Source organism: Ambystoma mexicanum, chromosome 3q, assembly GCF_040938575.1.
Source record: "Ambystoma mexicanum isolate Mex_15411 chromosome 3q, UKY_AmexF1_1, whole genome shotgun sequence".
Classification (NCBI taxonomy): domain Eukaryota; kingdom Metazoa; phylum Chordata; class Amphibia; order Caudata; family Ambystomatidae; genus Ambystoma; species Ambystoma mexicanum.
The window spans coordinates 342,044,097-342,065,356 of NC_090926.1; the positions used below are offsets into that span (position 1 = coordinate 342,044,097).

A 21,260-nucleotide genomic window follows, 5' to 3' on the forward strand; every position below is an offset into this window, starting at 1 on the left:
TCCAATGCTTCACACGCCATTCCCTTCCATTTCGAGACTTGTATATAGTCTAAAGTTGCTTTATGGAGTATATCAATGATCAGATCTTCAGGCGCTGCCAGTGAGTGTCTGCCTCGCATGGCTGCCAGCCACGCCCCCCCAAAACAGCATTTTAGAGTATTTATCAAATTAACCATTTTGCGGAATCCTTGTGGCCTGCTTTTCAGATGATGAGGAGGCTAGAAAGGTGTGGGGAAAACTGCATTTGAGTCCGACATAAATGGGACCGCACATAAATGGGAAAATAGATGCCTGTTGCAGTCTTCGTTCCTCGGAGGAAATCCCCTTAACCACTTGCCCTCCATCATCTACAGTTGTTGCTACGGCCACCTTGTACTCTTAAATCCTCTGCATCCACCTCTACGGCCATCCAACTCCTGACAAAGAGAAATACGATTTTTGTGTGAGTTAGCAAGAAAATATTTTCGACTTTTGCACTCCAGATTAGACGGGCCATTACCGAATCCTTTCTAGTTGCTGCTAATTTAAAAGCGTTGGAAAGATATTCCTGACTTTGAGCAGTACATCCCTCAGAATAAGCTTGATCACTTCAAGACGGGGCTTTCAGACGCCAGGGTTCAGTGCGGGTCTTATTGGAATCGTCAGCCTATCATAGGCCCGTCAGCAAGAGGCCTCGCAATTGGATTAGACGCCTGTCACCAGGCTTGGCTTGGTGCAACTAAGTTTGCAAGCACGTAGAAGCCACTGTAGACGGGTTGCAGGTACATGGGCAATCGCTGCCAGTACTTTTGGTTCAGTTTGAGACTTTGGACAGCTTGGAGTGGGGGTCACTACCCTTAGTCTGTCCCATGACGAAGAGGAGGTCTGCATGGACTACTTTGCGGTATACTGTTGCAGGTCTTGCATTGACCCTGGACCGAGTGAGCAGACACTCAGCAGTTGGACTTGAGCTTCTTTTTATGTTAAAGGTCAACCCAGGAGGTATCCATTGTTGCAGCAGAACCCTGAAGATGCACATGAAGCATTCCAGCAGTTGGGCCAGAAGGGAGTCCTTGCAGCAGAATAAAACTGGATTCGGGATTTGCAGAGAAAATGCAAAGATGTACACTCGAGCGACCATGAACAGGTGATGAACCATGAGCAGGACAGCTGACTGGTTGGGCCTACCCGTCAAAGGGAGGACGGCACCTTACATAGGTTTGCGACAAGGGAGAGTTGGCTCAGCTAATGCTGGTTCCTGCAGCAGTCTTCCGGCATCCCTTGTTCATCTTAAACGAATCGCTTCAGTTCAAGTGGTCGCCTTGGTTTTGTGGGTCAAGCTCCCTTCCTTTTATCCACCATTTGAGATGGGGGGGCGGGGGGGGGGTCACCGGCCATTCACAAAGGCAGCTTGCAACAATCAGACTTGGCATTGACTATCCAATAGCAGACCGCTACCCCTCCCATAATCTGTCCAGCAGCAGCCATGCCTCAAGTGGAATGTGGATTGGGGCAGACTTTCCTGCTTCCCAATAGCGTCTTCCCACTTCGTTCCAGCTGGCACACACAGGAGCACCTTTGTAGGTGTTCTGCAAGAACCTCACAATGGTGCATGAAGAAGGGACCCCCACGCACCTCTCAAGATAGGAAGGCCAACAAAGGACAGGCCATCATGCACAGGACTTAAAACACGAGGAGAGGCCATTTTGAGTACGTGGTCCTCCTACATCCATAACCGCTACTGAAAAGGCTGCATGCAGAATTGCTTTCGGAAACTGGTAAAAATGAAACCACTGCCACAAGCCTACTGCGAGGATGCCTGATGAAGTAACGAAAATAATACTTAAGACAAAGAAAAGGGGACACTGTTCCCACAGCACTCATGTAGGATGGCTTGCGCTGCAATTGTCATTAGCTGGTGATGACCACTCCCGCACCTGTAGACATATGGGCTATCCAGTGCACCAAAATGACACTGAAAAAGGGTCCCTTAGGCCCTCAGGAAATGCACCAAATAGAGTGGATATCTGCTGCCGTAGGAAAACACAGATGACCGAACAAGGGGAGAGATCTGCCCACACTAGAAACCCAAAACTGGGTCCAGTGTCCCCAATAACAAAAGTGAATACAGATAAGTCTCACTCGCATTCAGAGTCCATACAGAAAAAAACCTGGTGAGTCCAGCAGTCGTGGTGGGAGGTTCAAAGAAGAGGGGAAACTATTTACAAAAAGAACCATCTCAACACGGTCTCATTGATTGTGTGCATATGTTGCATATGGTGTTTAGCAACATCTTATTGAAAGTGTACTTTGTTGGTGCTCTAATGAAAAGCTGCGTTGGCACACTTTGTTTAGCTGTATCCCTGCATGGCAATTTTTAATGGTAGTCCCACAGCATTATTGATGAACATAATAAATCCATCAGCTGCCCAAGAGAAGCTGAAACTCATGCTGTGGCGCAGAGATCCTTATCCACGAACCCGCCGAAAACCGGCATTGGGCCTATGCATTATTCTCAGAACCAAAACTTTCCATAGTGCCAGGTGGGTATTTTAAACTTCCTTTGGAGTGGTGTTTGGGCTCTGGCAAGGGAGTGGTGGGGGTATGAGATACAAATCATGCCACTAACTGATAACTGGGGTTCCTGATTGGTAGTGGTTATGCCTGCCCTAAAACATTGTCCAATTAAGTGTTTCCTGATTTGAAATTGTTTGTCCTGACTGAGGTGGCGAGTGACACACAAAGTAAGTGGTAGAACGTCCATCCTGACATAGGCTAACGTATAATGCACTTACTGCTTTATTTTATTTATTTATTGCATTTATTGATAGCGCCCAGCACCCAGAAGTATCATGGCGCTAGATGTTACAGAATAATCAGTACATTAGAGACACACAGTACCATACCATGGTTGATAACAGAGCTGTTCTGACTGATTACAGTGATTGATAAAGCACCCATTGTACCTATGACCCCCAGTATTCCTACTGAGCGTGCATCTATCCAAGAGCTGCACAGATGGGCTATTCTAGTATCCAAGCAGAGCTTGCAAATTGATTAGGGGGTACCATGTTCATGACACAACACTCATTGGTTTCTCAACAGTCTAACAATTCCATTCTTGTTTGTTTCCAATGATAGGAGAATTGATCGGCCATACTGAAAGGGTGTCTGGTTTCACCTTTTGCCACTACCCGGGTCAGACACATCTGTGCGCTAGCAGTTCGGATGATGGGAGCATTAAGATATGGGATATACAGACAAAGAGTGTGCTTGCAGAGCACAGCCAGCACCAGGTATGTTGAGATGCTTTTAAAGAAATGTAATTCTGCGTCCTTACCGTGCACTTCTCTTGTTAATAACTCTAGTTTGTGTTTCAATATACAGAGTGACCGGGAGAAACCGCGCTATTAGTCTGTAGTATTCACCATTGCTTTGCATCTTCATTTAAGTTAAACACTCAATTTTAGTCCCTTGTTGTGCAAAGGTGGCAACTTTCTGCAGTTTTTGAGCTTTAACTGTGCCTTTGTGTTGGTCTTCTTTGAGTCGGAGCAAATTATATAAATGAGACTTGAACTGTCCGAGAGCAGGGCTTTAACTGGGCTGGGTCTAATCCAACCAGTAGCACATGCTTGCAATGGCCCACCAGTTGTGTAAGCAAATGGTGTTGGGGAGAATTCTCATTCTAAGGCTAATTTCCCTTACCTAGTGAGTCCCTCAGCAGCTTTGCTGGATCTCTGGAGTTATTTATTTCCACTTGGTAAGAGTGTGAGCTTTTCCTCCACTCTTACACCTATTTTGCTGTGTCTTTTACCTGTTTTTAAGATTGTGAGCTCTGAGGTACACCACTTCAGTAGCCCCCTTCTTTGGGTGTGTCACACAGCACCTTCAGTGCAGCGATACAGGGTTGTTGTTCAGACTTCCCACCGACTCCATTTCTGAGGTGACTACTGTCCCCCAGAAAAGGTTAAGGTTACCATTAACTTTACTTAGTCAAATTTAACCACAGATCCAGTACACACCATCTTACTTGAGTGCTGGAAGTGTTAACTCTTAACCCTTTTTATCTGTACCTCCTAGAGCATTGTTTCTCTCTTTTAACATTGAGACATGGCTGGTGGCAGTGGTATCTACCCTAAATTTCTACAGCGGTTATCTTATATAACTGTGGTAATATTGTAGGCTGTTGTGTTAGCCTCAAACTTAAACCCGCTTGACCAAATCCTTTTTCGTTTGGCTCCGATGCGGTTTATTCGCCATTTCTTTTTATTAAAATCCTTCTTGTGTTTTACTTTGTGCGGCAAACTAGGTTTGCCTTCTTTGTTCACTGTCTTTTGGCGGGCTTCTACCTAGAAGCCTTCCTCAAGGCGCCTGGGTGTCTAGGTGGGCTGAATGTGAGGGAGTGGTGTAGTCACCCCCTGCACAGGGTATCCTAGGAAACCCAGGTCGCTCTTTGTCATGATTGGCTAAGGTGGTTGTCCGGGCTGGACAACCCCCCCTGCTGGATGAGTGACAGCCAGGCTGTGTGAATGGGGTTTTTTCGCATAAAAGGCAGATCTCTTGGGCTGGAAGTCAGAGAGTCGCCACTGGAACTACAAGGAACCGGCAGGAAGTGGAGGAGAGGTCGACTGCTGCAACTATCCCGTACCGGTGAAGCCCTGCTGCAGTCCTGAGCTATCTACCCTTCAACGACTAAGAGGAGATCCAGTCCGGAGTCGTCTTCCCTTGAGCCTGGTGGGGATAACCAGCTCATCTTCTTCAGCCAGAGGTCGCCTTCGTGGTCGAAATCACTGCACAATGCTGTATTGGTCCGGATAGCCACACGAAGACCCTCTCCTGTTTTTAAGGAGCGCACCTTTTATTCATTGTCGCTGCTGCCGGCCTCATCCCTGTGTGGTGCGGACCCCCTCATTGTCCTTCTTCGTGCTGAAGCTGCAGGAAAGCGTGGGTCTGCGGGAAACCAACAGGAACAACTTCCGTGACACCAGCTTCGTTCTTTGAGAAGGTACTGTGTCCTGTTTGAGGAATGTTGGGTGAAATCCCTATTTCTCGACTTTAAGGCTTGCCCTTACTTTTCCCTCCTTCTTTTAACTTTTGCTTCTGAACATTGACAATGTCAAAGTACTCTTGGCAACGTTGAATCTTGAACTGTCCGACTGTGTGATCCTCGACAACAGGCACCTGGTGTCATTTGACTTTGGCTCGGCCCTTTGACTCTTGAATTCCTGTCTATGTGTGTTCTTCGATTCTGTCTGCCTAACTAACACATTGCCTGTGATTTTATGCCCCTAACTCGCTCTGGGTATCTTGGGTGCTAAGTGTGTTTTTGCCCCGGTAGCATTTCTTGCTGCGGATACACGTTTATCTAGTAGACCGAACTGTCAAAAAGTGGTCGCAATTATATTCACGGTAACATGTTCTGTTTCGTAACACTGGTCCATTCAAACACAGGGTACTTACCTTGAGTAATAATGTACAAAGTGAATTGGTTAGTTGTAGTATATTTTACGTGTGGTTTTTGAATTAATAGAAGTGTCGTGTTGGTAACAAATGGTTTAAAAATAAATGTACTTATATTTTTTACCTGAAACCTTGAGTCAGTGTTTGCTTGAGTCACAGTAATTGTGGTCCCTTTGTGTAATCTCTGCTACTGCTCATATACTCCTGAGATAAGCCTGGCTGCTCCGCTACTGCTACCACTTTAACATATTAGTACAGGCTTGTACCAAAGGTAAAACTTGTATTGCCACCTGTAGTCTTAATTGTGTGTAGTGGTCCCTACGGGCACTGCACAGGATTCTGCCTTACAAATGGAAAACCCTATTATGCATTTGTCACCCTATTAGTGACCCACTTCTCTAATGAAAGAGGGTTATTTGTTGTCTGAAGTCTAGTCTCCACTAAACCTAATTTCGTTAACTGTACCCAACTGTTTTAACCATCAATGTTGCCTGATAAGTTAGCAGAACTACTGCATACCCCAATTCGCTAAATCCTCAAATATTCTATAAAATAAACAGAGATCTGCACAGTGACTCCAATGGAATCCACTGAAATGCATCCTTTCTGGCATTGTGCAACAGCAAACCCACCATTTTAAAATTCTGTGTAGCATTGTGCCAGATGTTGATGGATTCAAAGTACAATTGATAGAACTAAATGCATCATTGTTGTAACCTATCTTTTTCCCATCAAGTTAATAGAGTGCTGTACTTCACTACAGGAAAGACTTGCACAAAAATTATTTTGACCATCTGCTCATTCTTCCTCCAGAATACCATCACCGCCCTGCACTGGTCTCCACTGGTGAAGGACTTGGTTGTGTCGGGGGATGAGAAAGGGGTTGTGGTTTGTCACTGGTATAAGCGTGAGGAGCCTCAGCGCCTTTTCCCAGAGCCACGATCCATTTTCTGCCTGACATGCTCACCACATCATGAAAACCTGGTGGCCTTGGGGTAAGTGTTCCTCCCCTTGTTTACTCTTCTGGATTCCATCTTAAAGCTTTTAACTGAAGTGTTTGGTATGCTGAAGGCCTCTTCTCTAACTGCTCCTTTATGTCCATGATGGCAATGATCTGTCCTATTACTTTGGGCTTAACAATGGGATGAGATGACATAATGTGCTTTGTGGGCCTGTAATGTTTCACTGGTAATGCATATTTAACAGCAGTCGGTAGTCTGACTGTTTGAAAGTGCCCCTTTGTTTTTATTTGATGGATCAACTCCGTAATTATTGATTGCTTTTTCCATTTTGAGGTCTGTTTTCAGATACTTTTATCCCACCAGGTTGGTAATTTGTCTTGGTCAGAGCCTCATGACAGAAATATGAAACCTATCTTTTACCATGAAGTGCTTTCCATGATCTGTATTAATCTTTCTGTACCACTAAGCCACTGTATATTGCAGTGAGTTAGTAAAGAAGGAATATGCAGTGATCTTCCCAATAACACAGGACCCCCTTTCTGCACTCAAACATCTGGAGCGCCCCCAGAAATGGGAAGGTCTGTGGATGTCCTGCTGTATGAGAAGGAGTCGCATGTCATCCCAAGCAATCTTGAGTCTGGTCCTCCTACAGTAAGTGGAGAACCTCTGAGTAAGCACCCACTGCCCAAGGCTTAGTTCTATTAGCCTCCTGTTGCTGTCGGACCTGAAAGGGGAGGCAGGGAACATTGAAAAGTGATGCTTCGGTTCGAGTACAGTTGTTTAAATGGCAGCCTCTATGTGAGGACCTTCACATATGTGTACTGTGGGTTTTCTATATTTTGTCCATTTTAACAATGTTTTGAGTAACGTTTCATTTATCCCAAATGGGGTGTGGGGGGTGCGACAGTCTCATAAGGGTGTGGAGAGAGGACCTGGGGACGGCTTTTGGGTTGCTGGCAGTGATGTGCTGGACGCGTGGGTGGGGGCAGAGAAGCTGCAGACGCCTTCAAGCAGGTACTAGACTCCCTGTCTCGGCGTCTTCTCCCCTTTCTCCCCAAACTGCTCTATTTTGCTACCATTCACCCTCCTGGCCGCCTCTGTCCCCACTTCTTTCTCTCCCTCTCCCTTTTTCTTTCTGTCTTCATGTCTTGCCCCCATCTTTCTTTCTTGCTCTCGCTCTTTCTTGCTCTCGCTCTTTCTTGCTCTCGCTCTTTCTTGCTCTCGCTCTTTCTTGCTCTCGCTCTTTCTTGCTCTCGCTCTTTCTTGCTCTCGCTCTTTCTTGCTCTCTTTCTCTTTCTCTTCCCCTCTGTCTCGCTCTTTTTCGTGCTTTTTCTTTCTCTCGCTCTTTCTATCTCTCTTCACCCCAAGCAGGCCTGTTGCCTGTCTTTCAACTGCCCTGAGCCCAAGTCTCTCCCTCTTCTATCACACCTCACACCTGCTACCAGCCTTTTCTGTGCCCGCTCCCACCATCTCTCTACCAGTTATTTTCTTGCTCCGCATGCTCTCTCTTGCTCCCCAGCCACCAATTCTTTCTTCTATCTCCCCAGGCTCTCTCGCCCTCTCTTCACCTTCTCGGCAGCCTCCCCACTCGGCTTTTCCCTCTCCAACCCTTCCCTTCTTCCCTTGATGCCCCTTCTCTGCTCCCCACCCCTGCATCCAAGGGTATTCCACAGGCCCCCAGGACCCAGGAAAGTGGGTGTGCATAACCTGTATACCTGCCATTATTGCCCCACCTTGTGCCCGCAACCCAGTGCAGATAAACCCCTGTGTCCACTGTTCCTAATGTTCTCTGCCGGCAGCACATTTACTTCTAGGCCAGTAATAAATCTGTTCCTGATTTCAAAGACTTTGGTGCAGTCATTGGTGATCGCACTCTTTTGGTTTAAACTGCCTGTTGCCAGAGGGGGAACAGTCTTCCCCATTTTGGCCCGACACGTGACTCCTTTCTGATCTCCTCCTTTAGTCCAGTGTGAGGTTGGTGATGGCTAGGAGGTGCTTTGTGAGGACTGAAAGAAGGCTGCTGCAATCCGTAGCAATGAGAATTCCCATTTTATCTGGCCTTGATCCTTTGCAACAAGTCTAGCAGGCTTCAGAAGACCTCTATAGCTGTGCTTTGAAGGGTCTGGACACCTAGGAAACATTGATGGCTGCCTGGCAGTCGCTGTGACACGGGTATGGTCAAAATAGTCAAAATATGGTGACCGGTAGGAGGCCGGGTGATCATAAAGCGAGATTCTTTAACAGTAGGACCTCAATTTTTGCTCTGCTTGCCTACATCTAAGCCAGTGAGATCCAAGGCTCAAAGGGGGCTGAACGAAGGGTGGAAGGCTTAAAGGGGTGCTAGATAGTCGGCTACATCCCTAAGGAATGTCTCATCTGCTTTCAGACACCAAACCCCCCAGTGGTGTTTCAGGATTTTGGAACTGGCTGGCGGCTACATTGAGCATTGCTCAAGACCTGCTCTCTAACCTTGATTTTAATCTCCCCTCTGTCCTCCTCTTACTCGATCTCTCTTCTGCCTTTGGCACGGTCAACCATGCCATCCTGCTCCATCGTCTCCATGAAAACCTGGTTATCATCGATCAGGCCCTGGCCTGGCAGACCTTGTTCCTCTCTAATGGACCCTCCCAGATCCAACTCGGTTCCTTCCTTTCCTCTATCTCACTCTCTACCTGTGGTGTTCCCCCAGGGGGTCTCACCACTCTCCCTGGCTGTTCAACCAATACCTGGCATCTCTTGCCCACCGCATTGCCGCTCTCTGCTCCAACTTTCAGTGCTATGCGGATGACACTCTGCTCGTCTTCAGGCTCCCCTCTGCCACCTCTTCTCCTTCTCTCATCTCTGTCTGTTATCCAGGAGCGGTGTGCCGCCAGTGATCTCTGCCTTAATGCCAGTTAGACAGATTCTCCTCATTGGCACACCTGCACCCTCCTTTCCTGTCACTCTCTGGCCGGCCGCCCTTGGCCCCCTTCCTGCTCCCACCTGCGAGGCGAAGAACCTCGGGGTCATCTTCAACTCCACACTCTCCATTTCTCCTAAAATCTCTGATGTCTCTAAGAAGTCAAACTACCAACTGCACCTCCTCTGAGGTATTCTTCCTCTCCTCTCCTTCCCCCAGAAGCTCACCGTCTCTAGAGCTCTGGTTCTCTCTAGGCTGGACTACTGCAACAGCCTCTTTCTAAATCTGCCTGCTTCTACTCTCCGCCCTCTGCAACTCATCCAGAACAGGATTGTGAGACTTGTCCTTGGTGACTAGCACAGGGATTATTTCTCTCCAGCACTGAAATCTCTCCATTGGCTCCCAGTGGCTGCAAGGATTAAGTTCAAGACCCCCTCTGCATTGTGCACAAGGCCTTCTGGCGCCTGGGTCCTAAATACCTCCAACTCTCTCTTCGTAAATTCCTTCCTACTCCAGCACTTCACTCCTCCACCTCCAACTCCCTCAGGGTCAGTCGCTTCTCCAAGCAACGAGTTGGTGGTAGATCTCTTTCTTCGGCTGGGGACTTCCTCTGGAACAGCCTCTCTGAAATTTGAGGCGAGCCATCTCCGGTTCCTGAAGCACCTCAAGACCTTCCTCTTTGCTTCTGCCTTCTCTCTTCCTCTACCCTGCTGATTTCCTGTCTGATGCTGCACTGTTCACCTGGCTACACTCTGATTTCAGGCCCAGGTCCCTGCCTGCCCAGTTGCACACCAGTACTGCCTCCTGGCAACCCTTGCACTTGGGTCTGTATCTGTAACCCTACAGTCGCCCTTGTTAGGGAGAATTCTCATTCTATGGCTAATTTCCCTTACCTATAGAGTCCCCCAGCAGCTTTGCTGGATTTGAAGGGTTTGTTTTTTTCTCCTGCTAAGAGTGTGACTCTTTTTCCCACTCTTAGGCATATTTGCTATGTGTGTTCTAGGCTATTTTTTGTGTTTAATGTCTATGGGGTTTATCTCACCCTCATAGGAACCATCTTTATACACATGTGTTACACAGCACCCTCAATGCAGTGACACAGGGGTGTCGTAGCAACCCCCAAACATAGACTCCATACCCTAGGACTGACTACTGTCTCCCAGGGCATGTAAAGTCCCCATTGGCTTTACTAGTCAATTTGTATGAACTTAACCAGTACAACCCATCTTACTATGGAGGTACTGGGAAGGGTTGTTAGTTTTTCCCTGGTGTTCATTTTCGAGAGGGTACCATGCAGTCCCTCTCTCAAAAGTTTCTGGCAGGTTGCAGTGGTTACTACTGAAAATATTCGACCGCGAATATTTTCCTATGGGATTTTTCAATTTTTTTTTGAGGCTACCACTTTTTCTGACAGCCTCTAACATACCGCCGGGTTATTTTATTATTAACTTTACTCCAGTAGGTTTTATTTGCCAGAACTTTAATACAAATTCTTTCTCGTGTCTTTCTCTAAACTCCTAACCCAGGTCGGGGATCCTTTGTTCGTCCTTTTGGCGGGCTTCTGCCAGGAAGCCCTCCTTTCGGCGCCACTGAGTCTCAGGTGGGTCCATTGTGTGGGAGGGGAGTAGGACCCCTGGACAGGGTTGCCGCAGCAACCCATGTCGCACTCTAACCTGATAGGCTGGAGGGTCTCCCGCCAAGATGACCACTCCACTGTGTGAGTGACAGCTAGGCTGTATGAATGGGGATCTTTTTGCATAAAAGCAGGGTCCTGAGGACTGGAAGAGCAAGATGTCACCACTGGAACTGAGGAATCAAAGAGGAGAGAAGCCAAAGACATCTGCAACGATTGAACAACCGGTGAAGCCCTGCTGCAGCGTCTCACCACTTTTCTCCACATGACGAGAGGAGATCTTCATCTGAAAGAGCCTGCTTCCCTTGAGCTGGTGGGGCCAACCAGTTTGCCAATCGCCTTCCCGGACCTGCCTTGGTCGAATCGCCAGTGCCCTGCACTTGGAGGCCGGATAACCAGGCAGCCATCCACCCAAACCACGATTTTAAAGGAGCGTACCTTTTATTTCGTTTGGCAGCACCACGGCTGGTTTCTTCGCTGGGTAGTGCAGTAACTCGAACCTTCCTCCATGACGAGAGTCCCTCTTCCTCTGCTGGATCACCCGAACTGCAGGAACTACCAGGAACAACCGCCACCGCAGGAGCCTCTTCTTCATTTTAAGGTACTTTGTTCCACCAGGCCTCCCTTTTCGTGCGGTAGCGCTAAAGGTGTTTTAAATCCTTTACCTACCTGTTGGGTTGGCCGCCCCTTTCGTCTAACATTGTCTTTCGCCTTCTGCATCCACCTTTTCAAATCGTTAACCAAAGATTTGACTGCAGCTACAAGAACATTTTGCTTCTGGGCTCTTTGTCCTGTACCACTGACTCTGGCACAGGCCTATTGACTCTGGCTGAATTTGTTAGAACTGCCTTCTCTAGATTGCTTCTCAACTAGAACTGTGTTGGTGCACCTAATTCTTATAACCACCTTTCCTTCCCACTTTTAAAACTTGTGAAGTGCCATTTTATTCGGTTTTCATTTAAGTATTCTCTATGCTGAAGTACTGCCTTGCCTAAACTGGTTCACAAACTTATTGGGAAGTGTTGCTAAGGTGCCTAATAAGATATTTCTGTGTAACTTGTACTTTCCCTCCCTTGTGAGAAATTGCTAGAGTGCCATTTGTGTTTGGTTTTCACTGTGCCGTTTTGCTCAGTTTTCACTCTTGCTCAAACTTGTCTACAATTTAACTAGGGAATTGTGTATACTTTTCTTGACTGATTTTAACTTGCTTTATGAACTTTGCTTACTGTGTTGAACTAGAAGTGTGTAAAATAAATATATATATTCTTTTTAATACAAAGCTTTGGTCAGTGTTTCCTTGTGCCATAGCACTGTAGACCTATTGTGTAAACCCTGAATACTGCTCATCTCCCTCTTGACATAAGTGACTGCTTAGCCACAACTACCAACTAAATCTGTGTGGTACAGACTGATACCAAATGGGATTTATTGCTTATACCTGTAGTCTTAATCTTCTGTAGTGCTCCCTAAGGGAACTGCACAGGATTCTGCCTAACCTGCACTTTTGGACACCTGCTGTCTGCACTGACCCTTGCACCTGCCACCTGCTGGCTGCACTTCTTCAATTTGTTTTAATCCCATGTACAGCGCTGCACCCTCCTCTTTCCCCTGGCACTTTTCCCCTCCCCCCTTCTCCTCCCCTGGCGCAATCTCAATGTCACTTGGCCTAGTAAGATTGTTGTCTCTGTCCTCCCTCTGTTTCCCCTAACTTGCCTCATCGCGCCACTTGTGTATAGGCGCGTTACAAATGCCATATCATTTATCTGAAAAGATACTAACGTTTAATTTTTGTTATTGTGTTGTATGGTTAATTAAACCTCATAACAAATAGAAACATTAAAACATGTCACACACCAAATAAGTCATATCAATATATGCACTTATTACATTTCATATGTTATATATTAATAGCAATCACATATAATAAAAAGAGGAAAAGAAAAGGATATTGAAAAAAACCAATGTATCATTTTGTTTTCAAAGGCTAAAATAATACTATATCATTCATACAATCTTATCAATGTATTTCATATTTCTAATGGATTGTGTCCTCCAACGTATTCCTCATCTTTGACATGTAATATCCAGCTCCGGCTACTTTGGAAAAATAATTCGGCAGAGTGTGCCCTACGTCGATGGCGTCGATGTCCCTCGAAGGCCTCCATCGAGGGTGACGTCATCGGATGTTGTAAGTAGCACGCACGGCACCCGTTGGCCTCCGTTATGTTTTTCCGCAAACAAGTTTACTTCGTGAGAAACTCAGCATGCCTCATACTTGTGAAAGTATTTCCTGTTGTTTTTTCGAATATGTCTTTGTCTTTTACTCCGACACCGCGGTGCGGGTTCAAGAAATGCACGGACTGCGGCTCCAAGATGTCCATCACAGACCTGCATCGAGTCTTTGTGGTGCCTCGGCAAAGGCCAAGATACAGATACATGCTCCAAGTGTCAATCCTTGACGGAACGAAAGGGGAAGCTTCAGGTAGGCAAAGTTTCCAAACCCCATAAGTCCCAACCTGCTAGGCCTTTGACCAATGAGTTGAGAGGCGACTCTCCTCAAAGGAAGAGGGCCAAGCGCTCTAGGTCTACGAGTGGTTCCCGCCAGTCTTCGTCGAAGAGATCGAGGCGAAGGCACCGGCGGTCGCCTTCCTTGTCTTCATCAGGAGACACTGCCGAGAGGGTGGCATGCCCGTCCAAGAAGTCGACACCAACAGAATTCGAAGCTTTCTATGTGGAAATGCTTTAAATCTTTGAAAAACAGGGCCAGGCTCCGACTGTGCCTTCTGTGGAAGCCGGCAAGGAGCGGTCTCGGCCGGAATCTTGCACGCCCTCGAGCCCGAGTAAATGGCGTGATCCACATCGAGAGGCCTCGATCAGACAAGGTATCGAAGGATCACCCGAGACGTGGAGATAGGTCCAGGTCGTCCACACCTTCAAAGTCTTCGAAGCCCTCGACACCACAGCTGTCGATAGTGCCCCTCGGGCTCTTCAAAAAAAGAGTGGCCAGGAATTGGGGAAACCCCGGAAACTAATCCGGCGGTTGACACGTCTCGTACAAGAAAAGCAAACCTAGCTACCTGTCAAAACACCCCACTCCCGAGAGTCTGGTGGTCCAGGCAGCTACGGCTACCTCGAAATAGGCAACGTACCCTACCATCTCTCCTGATGGGGACGATAAGCGCGTAGATCGATGGGCGCAACATTTTCATAAACTCTGTGGGAGTGCATTTCTATGGCGTCCGAGCATATTCCCGAAGGGGAGGAAAGGGACGGCTTCCTGGCTATTGTTAAGGACGGCAAGGAAGCCATGTGCGAGTCCCTTCAGTCTGGGTTGGAATCTGCAGATAGCATCAGCAGGTCCATGGTTACGAGCACCGTGATACGCAGGTTTGAGTGATTGCGAAAGTCTGGTTTTGCACCTGATGTGCAGGCTAGACTTCTCAACATGCCATTTGACGGGTCTCATCTTTTTGGCTGCAAGGCTGACTAGAGCCTTGAGAAGTTGCAGACCTCTAAGGCGGCGGGCAAGTCTTTAGGCGCTGCTGTTAGACAATCTCAGCCTTTTTGTCCTAACAGACAACCTTGGAGGGGTAGACCTTTTCGCTACTACACCTCATTTGGAAGGGCGAGAGGAATGGCCTTTCATGGAGGCCAACGAAAAGAGGCCTTCGAGGGACATCGACTCTACACCATCGACACCGGGCGCCCTCTGCCGAATTCTTTTTCCGAAGCAGCCACAGCTGGAAATTACATGTAAAGATGAGGAATACGTTGGAGGAACATCCAGTTGAAAGAACGTAACTAGTTCTTCTTCACCATAAAATCTTTTACAAGACACATGATCTCCATACTATATCATTACTTGTTTGAAAATGTATTTTCAATTATTAGCCAAATATGATAAAGTGCTAAGTTCAAAATTTTGCAATTATCAGCAAATAAACGCCCAGGTTTGATCTGATTGAATATTGCATATTGGAAATGTTTGGTTCAAATAGCATTTGGTGTAAACCTCTTCAGTTGTGGGCATCTAGTTAATAGATGTCTGACTATTTATTTCAATATCGAGGCCACATAATCGGCTAATCGGTCCTCATATTTTCTACCACTCCTAGCCCCTATTCTTGATAGAGAAGGCAATCGGTCAAGTCCAAATAGTAACATGAATCTTTTGACTCTATAATCAAAATGGTTTGAGGTATGTACATGGGGCATCCACTTTAAAACCTTGTCTCGCATATATTTGATATCTACGGATTTGGCCCTATCTAGAAAAGCTGAATTATCGGTCCAAGGTTTTGGCGCATTCTTTTAGCGTTTTTTCATTTATCACACTAGGATTCTCTTTCTGATATTCATTACCCATATCCTTAAAGAACACTTCAAATGGATTGTGTCCTCCCACATATTCCTCATCTTGTGATGATGGATCTCTCCAGCTTTGGTGCTTCAGAATTCTTTTTCTCTCGCTTTGATGTCCCTCGAGGGCCTCTGTCATCGTCGGTATAAATAGCGCATGCACTGCCCGTTGGCTTCAGTTCTGTTTTTCCGAAAGTTTTTGCTTCAAGTTATTAACAGCGTGCTTCAGTTTTTCGCAGGAAAAATTTCTTCATCTACTACGCAGATTTGCGTGGTTGAGGAAGTCTGGGTTTACACCGGACGTGCAGACTAGATTTCTCAACATGCCCTTTGACGGCTCAAGGTTGTAACTTGCTCTTCTACATCGTTAATCCATTCTGTCATAGCTGTTCTACCACTAGCTCCCTTTATAATTTCTTTAAAGTTATCATATAGGGAGGGCAGATTATGATCACCATATAGTATCCTTCTATATAGAATTCCCATGGTGATCTTTTTCTGCGTACACAAGTATATATGTCCAAGTTATCTATTCATCCCTTCTATCGGCGCATCGTTGGGCATACCCAGAACTCTTCACCAGAGTATTCCATACAACCACTTAATCCAAGCCATTTCGTTATTGGTAAATATATTCATGCCATATAATTAGCTCGATATTCAACAGGCTTTGAATAATTTTAAGAAACTTTCAAGGGAGAAACCTCCCTTGTATCTAATAAAACCTGTTATGGCTTTCATTCTTCTATTTTATTTCTCGTTTATTTTTCCACTATTCATGTCATTTGTCAAGTATACTCCCAAATAAACATATGATGCATTAACCTCTATTAGTTCTGGTCCCATTCTCCTTTTCGACTTTTGTACCTTAGGCTTGCAGAGATGTATTGCCATGATATTTGGTTTCTGTTTATTTATAAACGGGGAATTCTGCTTTGCATAATCAGTGTGTTAATACTACTTTGCAAGCCAGTAGGAGTCTTGTCTAACAATAGAGTATCGTCAGCATATGCTAACCAGATGACTGTTTGTTCATTTATCTTAGTTGGGTTATTCCGACAGTTATCTATTTCCGGTCCCATATTGGAAACATAAAGATTATATAGGGTAGGGGCCAAAGGGCACCCTTGTTTTAGACCTACATTTGTATCTACAGAATTCCCTCTTGGTTTAATCTGATCTGTTCCTTTGTTTCGCTATATAGCTCTCTCATAAAATAAAGGAGCCTCAGGTTTATATTCCATTTACTTAGTTTGTTCCAGAGTAAGCCTCGATCAACAATATCAAAGGCACCTCTAAAATCAACAAAGCAAATATATAGAGCTCCCTCCTTCTTTTTTCAATGCTTCCCGCATTACGTAGATCATGGCCCATAGATTCACTGTCGCTCCCATGCCCTTCCTGAATCCCATTTGCTGATTTGTTATTAATCGGTTTTATCCATATATTCTCCCCCAACAGCAATTTGCCAAAGATCCTGGAGCAAACATCTGTCATTGCCAGCAAGCTATAGTTTGCTGGGTTGTCAAAGAATCCCTTTTTAAATATGGGTATTGGTATTGAGGCTTTCCAGCTAACAGGCAGAAAACCAGTCACCCTTATGGTGTGAAAGACTGATCCCAGGATTTTAGCCCACCAATCGTGGTTATTGCTATATATTATATTTGGGATCCAATCTGGGCCAGGGGCTCCTGAGGGTTTCAATATTTTAATTGTATCCCCAAAATCGTCACTGTCCCAAGGTGACCCGGGTCCATTTTGGATCAAACCTATTTTTCCCCACTTTTCCCGGGTCTTCCTTATAGTGAAGTGCATTTATGTGGGTTTTCTCCGCTCCGAGATACTATAGATCTATTTTTTAATGTTGGTCTGAGCGGATGTATGGTTTTGGTACATATTCCAAAATTGTCAGCAATTAGCATTTTTCAGGACCTTAAACAATGAATGCCACTGTTGTGTGAACAGAGATGCTTTATGTCTTCGCAGAACATTTTTATATTTTGTTTTAATGTTGGCTATTTTACTCCATTGTACATCATCACCATTTCCTTCCATAAGCAGCAACGTTTTTCCTTAGCTATTATTTTATCACATTTCTTATCCACTATAGGTGAGTTTTTTCCTTTCATGAATTGCTATACATTTTTTCTCAAATTCCGATCTATCAATACATTTTTCAACAGACATACCACCACTACACCTTTCCATTTCCAAGGCCTCACACGTCTCCTTTTTCTCCAGCATGGATTCACATGCTCATGAATATTCCCCGTCGTCAGGCTGGGAATCCTCAGTAAAGAAAAAAATCAGTTTCAGTTTTGTTTCTGAACTGTCTTTCTATTAGTAACCAATCGCTGGTCTCTGGGTCATACTGACTGCCCTCTACCTAAGCCCCTCCTCTGGCAGCCATCTTCAGATTTTTACCGCACGTTCAAGTGTTGGGAGTCCTCGTGCTGTAGCTCTCGAGCTTTTACTGCGTTTTGCGTTTTTTCAAAGAGTTTACTCTTATATTTTCGGTCAATCGAGCCTCAAGCTCCACCGATTCTACTTCCGATCAACGGAGACCCGTTTTCGGAATTTTCAACGCCCCTCAAGGGCATCTTTTCGTCGAGTTTCCACTTCTCGCAGGATTCCAGAAGATCTTTGAGGCCTACCCCTCGTGGACATGGCCCAGGACAAAGGAAGCATGAGCACGACGACAAATCGCACATGGAGAAGGACTGTGTGTTTTGTAAGAACATGTCCGAACGGAAAATGATCGTCGTACATGGCTCACTAACTGGCTGGAGGGGGAAGAGCCCAGCAGCAGCTGAGAAGAGGAAGAAGTCAGAGTGGTCTTCTAAGACCTTTGAGGGCACTCTGGCGACAGGGGCCCAACAAAAGGCTAAGCACTGTGAGTCCGTGGGCACCGGGAGCGCCGATCGGTCGGGCTCCTCTGCTGCCAGGCAGGGCACATTATCACAGACGCCATCAACCACGAGCCAGCGCTCTGGCTGGGTGAAGAGGAAGTCTGAGAACCCGGGTAAGCTTCGGGGGAAGCCCCGGTCGATCCCGACGGAGACAGCCGAGGGGGAGCGAGGCGGTTACTCTCGCCCCAAGGTGAAGCCCTCGGGCACACCCAAGGTCGTGAAGGCCCCGATTCACCCGGCTAAGGCCTCGATTGAAGGAGTCGTGGCGGCCCTGGCGAAACCTACGGAGGCTTCCCCAGTAGAGACAGCTCCAGGGGCTAAAGTTTCCCTGCCACCCCGGAGGGAACCTTCTTTTCTGCCTATCGAGAAGACCCCCGTGAAACCCCAGCTGGAGGAAAGGGGGGGCACGGTAGACATAACGGACACGTATACCACCTCTGAGGATGAGTTGGCTAGCGTCCACAGGATCCTGGACAGGAAGTCCAAAGAATCCAGGGCCCACGGGAAGGATCCCGACAAAGAGAGCAACGGGGGAGCCGATGAGGAAGATAGAACCGTGGAGGGCCCCACGCCCCAGCCTTCGGCCCCGTTGCAGCCGGTACCCGTACCAGGGGACAATTTAGGAGCTATGTTGATGGCTATACAGGCCCTGTGTACGGAGAGAAGGACAAGGATGCCCTTACCCCCCTCCCCCCACCGATGACCCAGTGGAGCCTGGACCATCGGGGAACCCACCTAACAAGCGGAGACGAGTCCATCCTCCTCCCCCCTTCCAGCCTTCACCCCATCCCCTCCTCCAAGGGATGAGATGGGGACGGAGACAGACGACGACCGTTGTGATGACGGGATGGACCTCCCGTCACCACCTCCCCGGGCCTCCCCCCGACGAAATTGGCTCCTTCCACACCATGATCGCCAGGGCATCGAAGCTCTTCAGCTCTGCCCCGAAGAACAGAAGGAGGGCATCCTCTACCAACGGCGGGAGGCCAAGAGGAAGACTGTCCTCTCAGTTACGTTACTGTACGACATCTGGGACGAGGGGCTGGCACTCCTGAAGAAACCGGCCATGGCTCCCGCTAAGAGACCGGTACGAGAAGTAGAACCGGGTCCCGGACTCTGCCCCTATGTGCCTCAGAGCACAGCCGTCCCCGGATTCGGTGGTCTCTGCGGCGGCCAAGAAGAAATCTGCGGGAGCGATGGTCTCAACTTCTACACCCGTCTTCCCCCTCACCCCCGGACAGCAAGGGGAAGAAGCTGGACGCCATGGGACAACGGGTCATCTCGTCGGCGACGACGACGATTAAAGAGGCAAACGCCCTTGCGATCGTGGCATGCTACGAAAGGGAGCGGAAGCCCTGGAAATCCTACAGGAAGTCGAGGTGGCTTCGGACCACACCATAACGGTGGCCATGGACATCGCAGACACTGGGTTTCGCCAGATGGACAACAGCGTTTGCATTCGCCGGCGCAGTTAGCTCAAGGCCACCGAATTCTGCTAGCACGTGCAGACCAGGGTTCTGGACATGCCTTTCGACAAGAACAACCTGTTCGACAAGACAGTGGATGAGTCACTGCAGGCCATCAAGGCGGACACAGAGACGGCTCGGGCCTTGGCCGTTCTTCAACAACGACGGCCGTCCTTTCGTAACTCCGGGGGTAAGCAAGGTGCCTCCAAAGGATTCGGCGGCAGATCCTCGTACCACCAAGCGGCCCGCTCCTCGTCGCAGGAGGCCTACAGAGGACTGTTAGGCAGAAACCTGTGCAGTTCCCTCTGGGACCACTGCAAAAGATTTAGGACTACAGGTGTTTGGCAGTAAACCCACTTGGTAGCAGTCTGTACCACACAGATTCACTTGGTAGCTGTGGCTGAGCAGTCAGACTTCCCTCAAGAAGAGTTGGGCAGTATACAGAGTATTCACAATAGGTCAAAAGAACACAGTAGAACAAGTAAACACTGACCAGAGCTTGGTGTAAAAGAGATATAATTATTTATTTAAAACCACATCTAGAAAAACGCACAGGCACTAATAGTAAGCAATTCAAAAACACGGTCACTAAAAGATATACACTCCCTTAAAAGAATATTTGGACAAGTCTTAAGTAAAGCCCCACTTATTTTCAGACAGCGGTGAGCGCTTAACGTAGATGGCACTCTAATAATTCGTTTTAAAAAGGGAGAGAAAAGCAGAGAATCAAATGAAACAGATCCCAACACTTTTTCACGAACACAACGAGAGGAAGGCAAAGTAACACCGTGAATTCAGAGTCAGTAGGCCGGACCCGCTTTAAGAGGATCAAAACGAAATGTGTCCAAGGTCACACGGTTGCAGTGCACAAAAGTCTTGTAACGGTTCAAAAAGGAGTTGGACCAAAGAAAGGGACCAGTTAGAGGGTCAAGGCGGCCAGCCCAGTCCAGAAGGTTAAGGAGTTATTACCTTGTTGCAATCCTTAGAAAGGGAGGCCTGGCGGACACGGTACCTTAAAGTGGTGAGAATACTCCAGCGGGAGCGGTTGTTCCTGGCAGCGGATGCAAGTCGGTGCTTCGTCCGGGTGAAGAGAGGATCTCGTCGGGGAGGAAGACAGGAGTCCGTTGCACTGCCAGGGAAGAAACCAGCCGCGGAGTTTCTCGGGTACAAGGAGCGGTCCGTTGGTTCGCGGTCCAGTGATAAGTGGCTATCCGGCTGCTGGGGTGCATGGCACGGGCAATTCGACCACAGGCCAGTCTGGGGTGCGAAGAGAAGAAGGTAAACTGGTTGTGCCCACCAGTCAGGGGAAGAAGCCTCTCCAGCCGGGAGATCTTCTCTGTCGTCGGGAAGTGGTGAGTCGGTTCCGCAGGGCTCCACCGGTGGTGTCGTCGTGGTAGGTCGGCTCAGCTTCTCCCTCGTCGGATTCTCAGGTCCTGTGGCGACTTCAGAAGTTCCAGTCCCCAAAGCCCTGCTTTTATGCAGCATACCCCCATTCACTCAGCCTAGCTGTCAATCAAATATGCTAAGTGGTGAGCCGGCCGGCTCACCACTTGGGCCAATCACACAAGAGTTACCAGGGTAACTCAGTCCAGG

The 21,260-nt window shown here is 47.4% G+C and overlaps 1 protein-coding gene across 2 annotated transcripts in view; it reads left to right on the forward strand.

Annotated features, from left to right (window-relative positions):
• Positions 1–21,260, forward strand: part of GEMIN5 (gem nuclear organelle associated protein 5) — a 1,331,385-nt gene that overhangs the window by 44,417 nt on the left and 1,265,708 nt on the right. For both annotated transcript variants that reach the window (XM_069653955.1, XM_069653956.1), the window contains exons 3-4: positions 3,121–3,275; positions 6,253–6,434. In XM_069653955.1, coding sequence (XP_069510056.1) covers positions 3,121–3,275; positions 6,253–6,434 — 337 coding nt within the window. The remainder of the gene's footprint in view (positions 1–3,120; positions 3,276–6,252; positions 6,435–21,260) is intronic.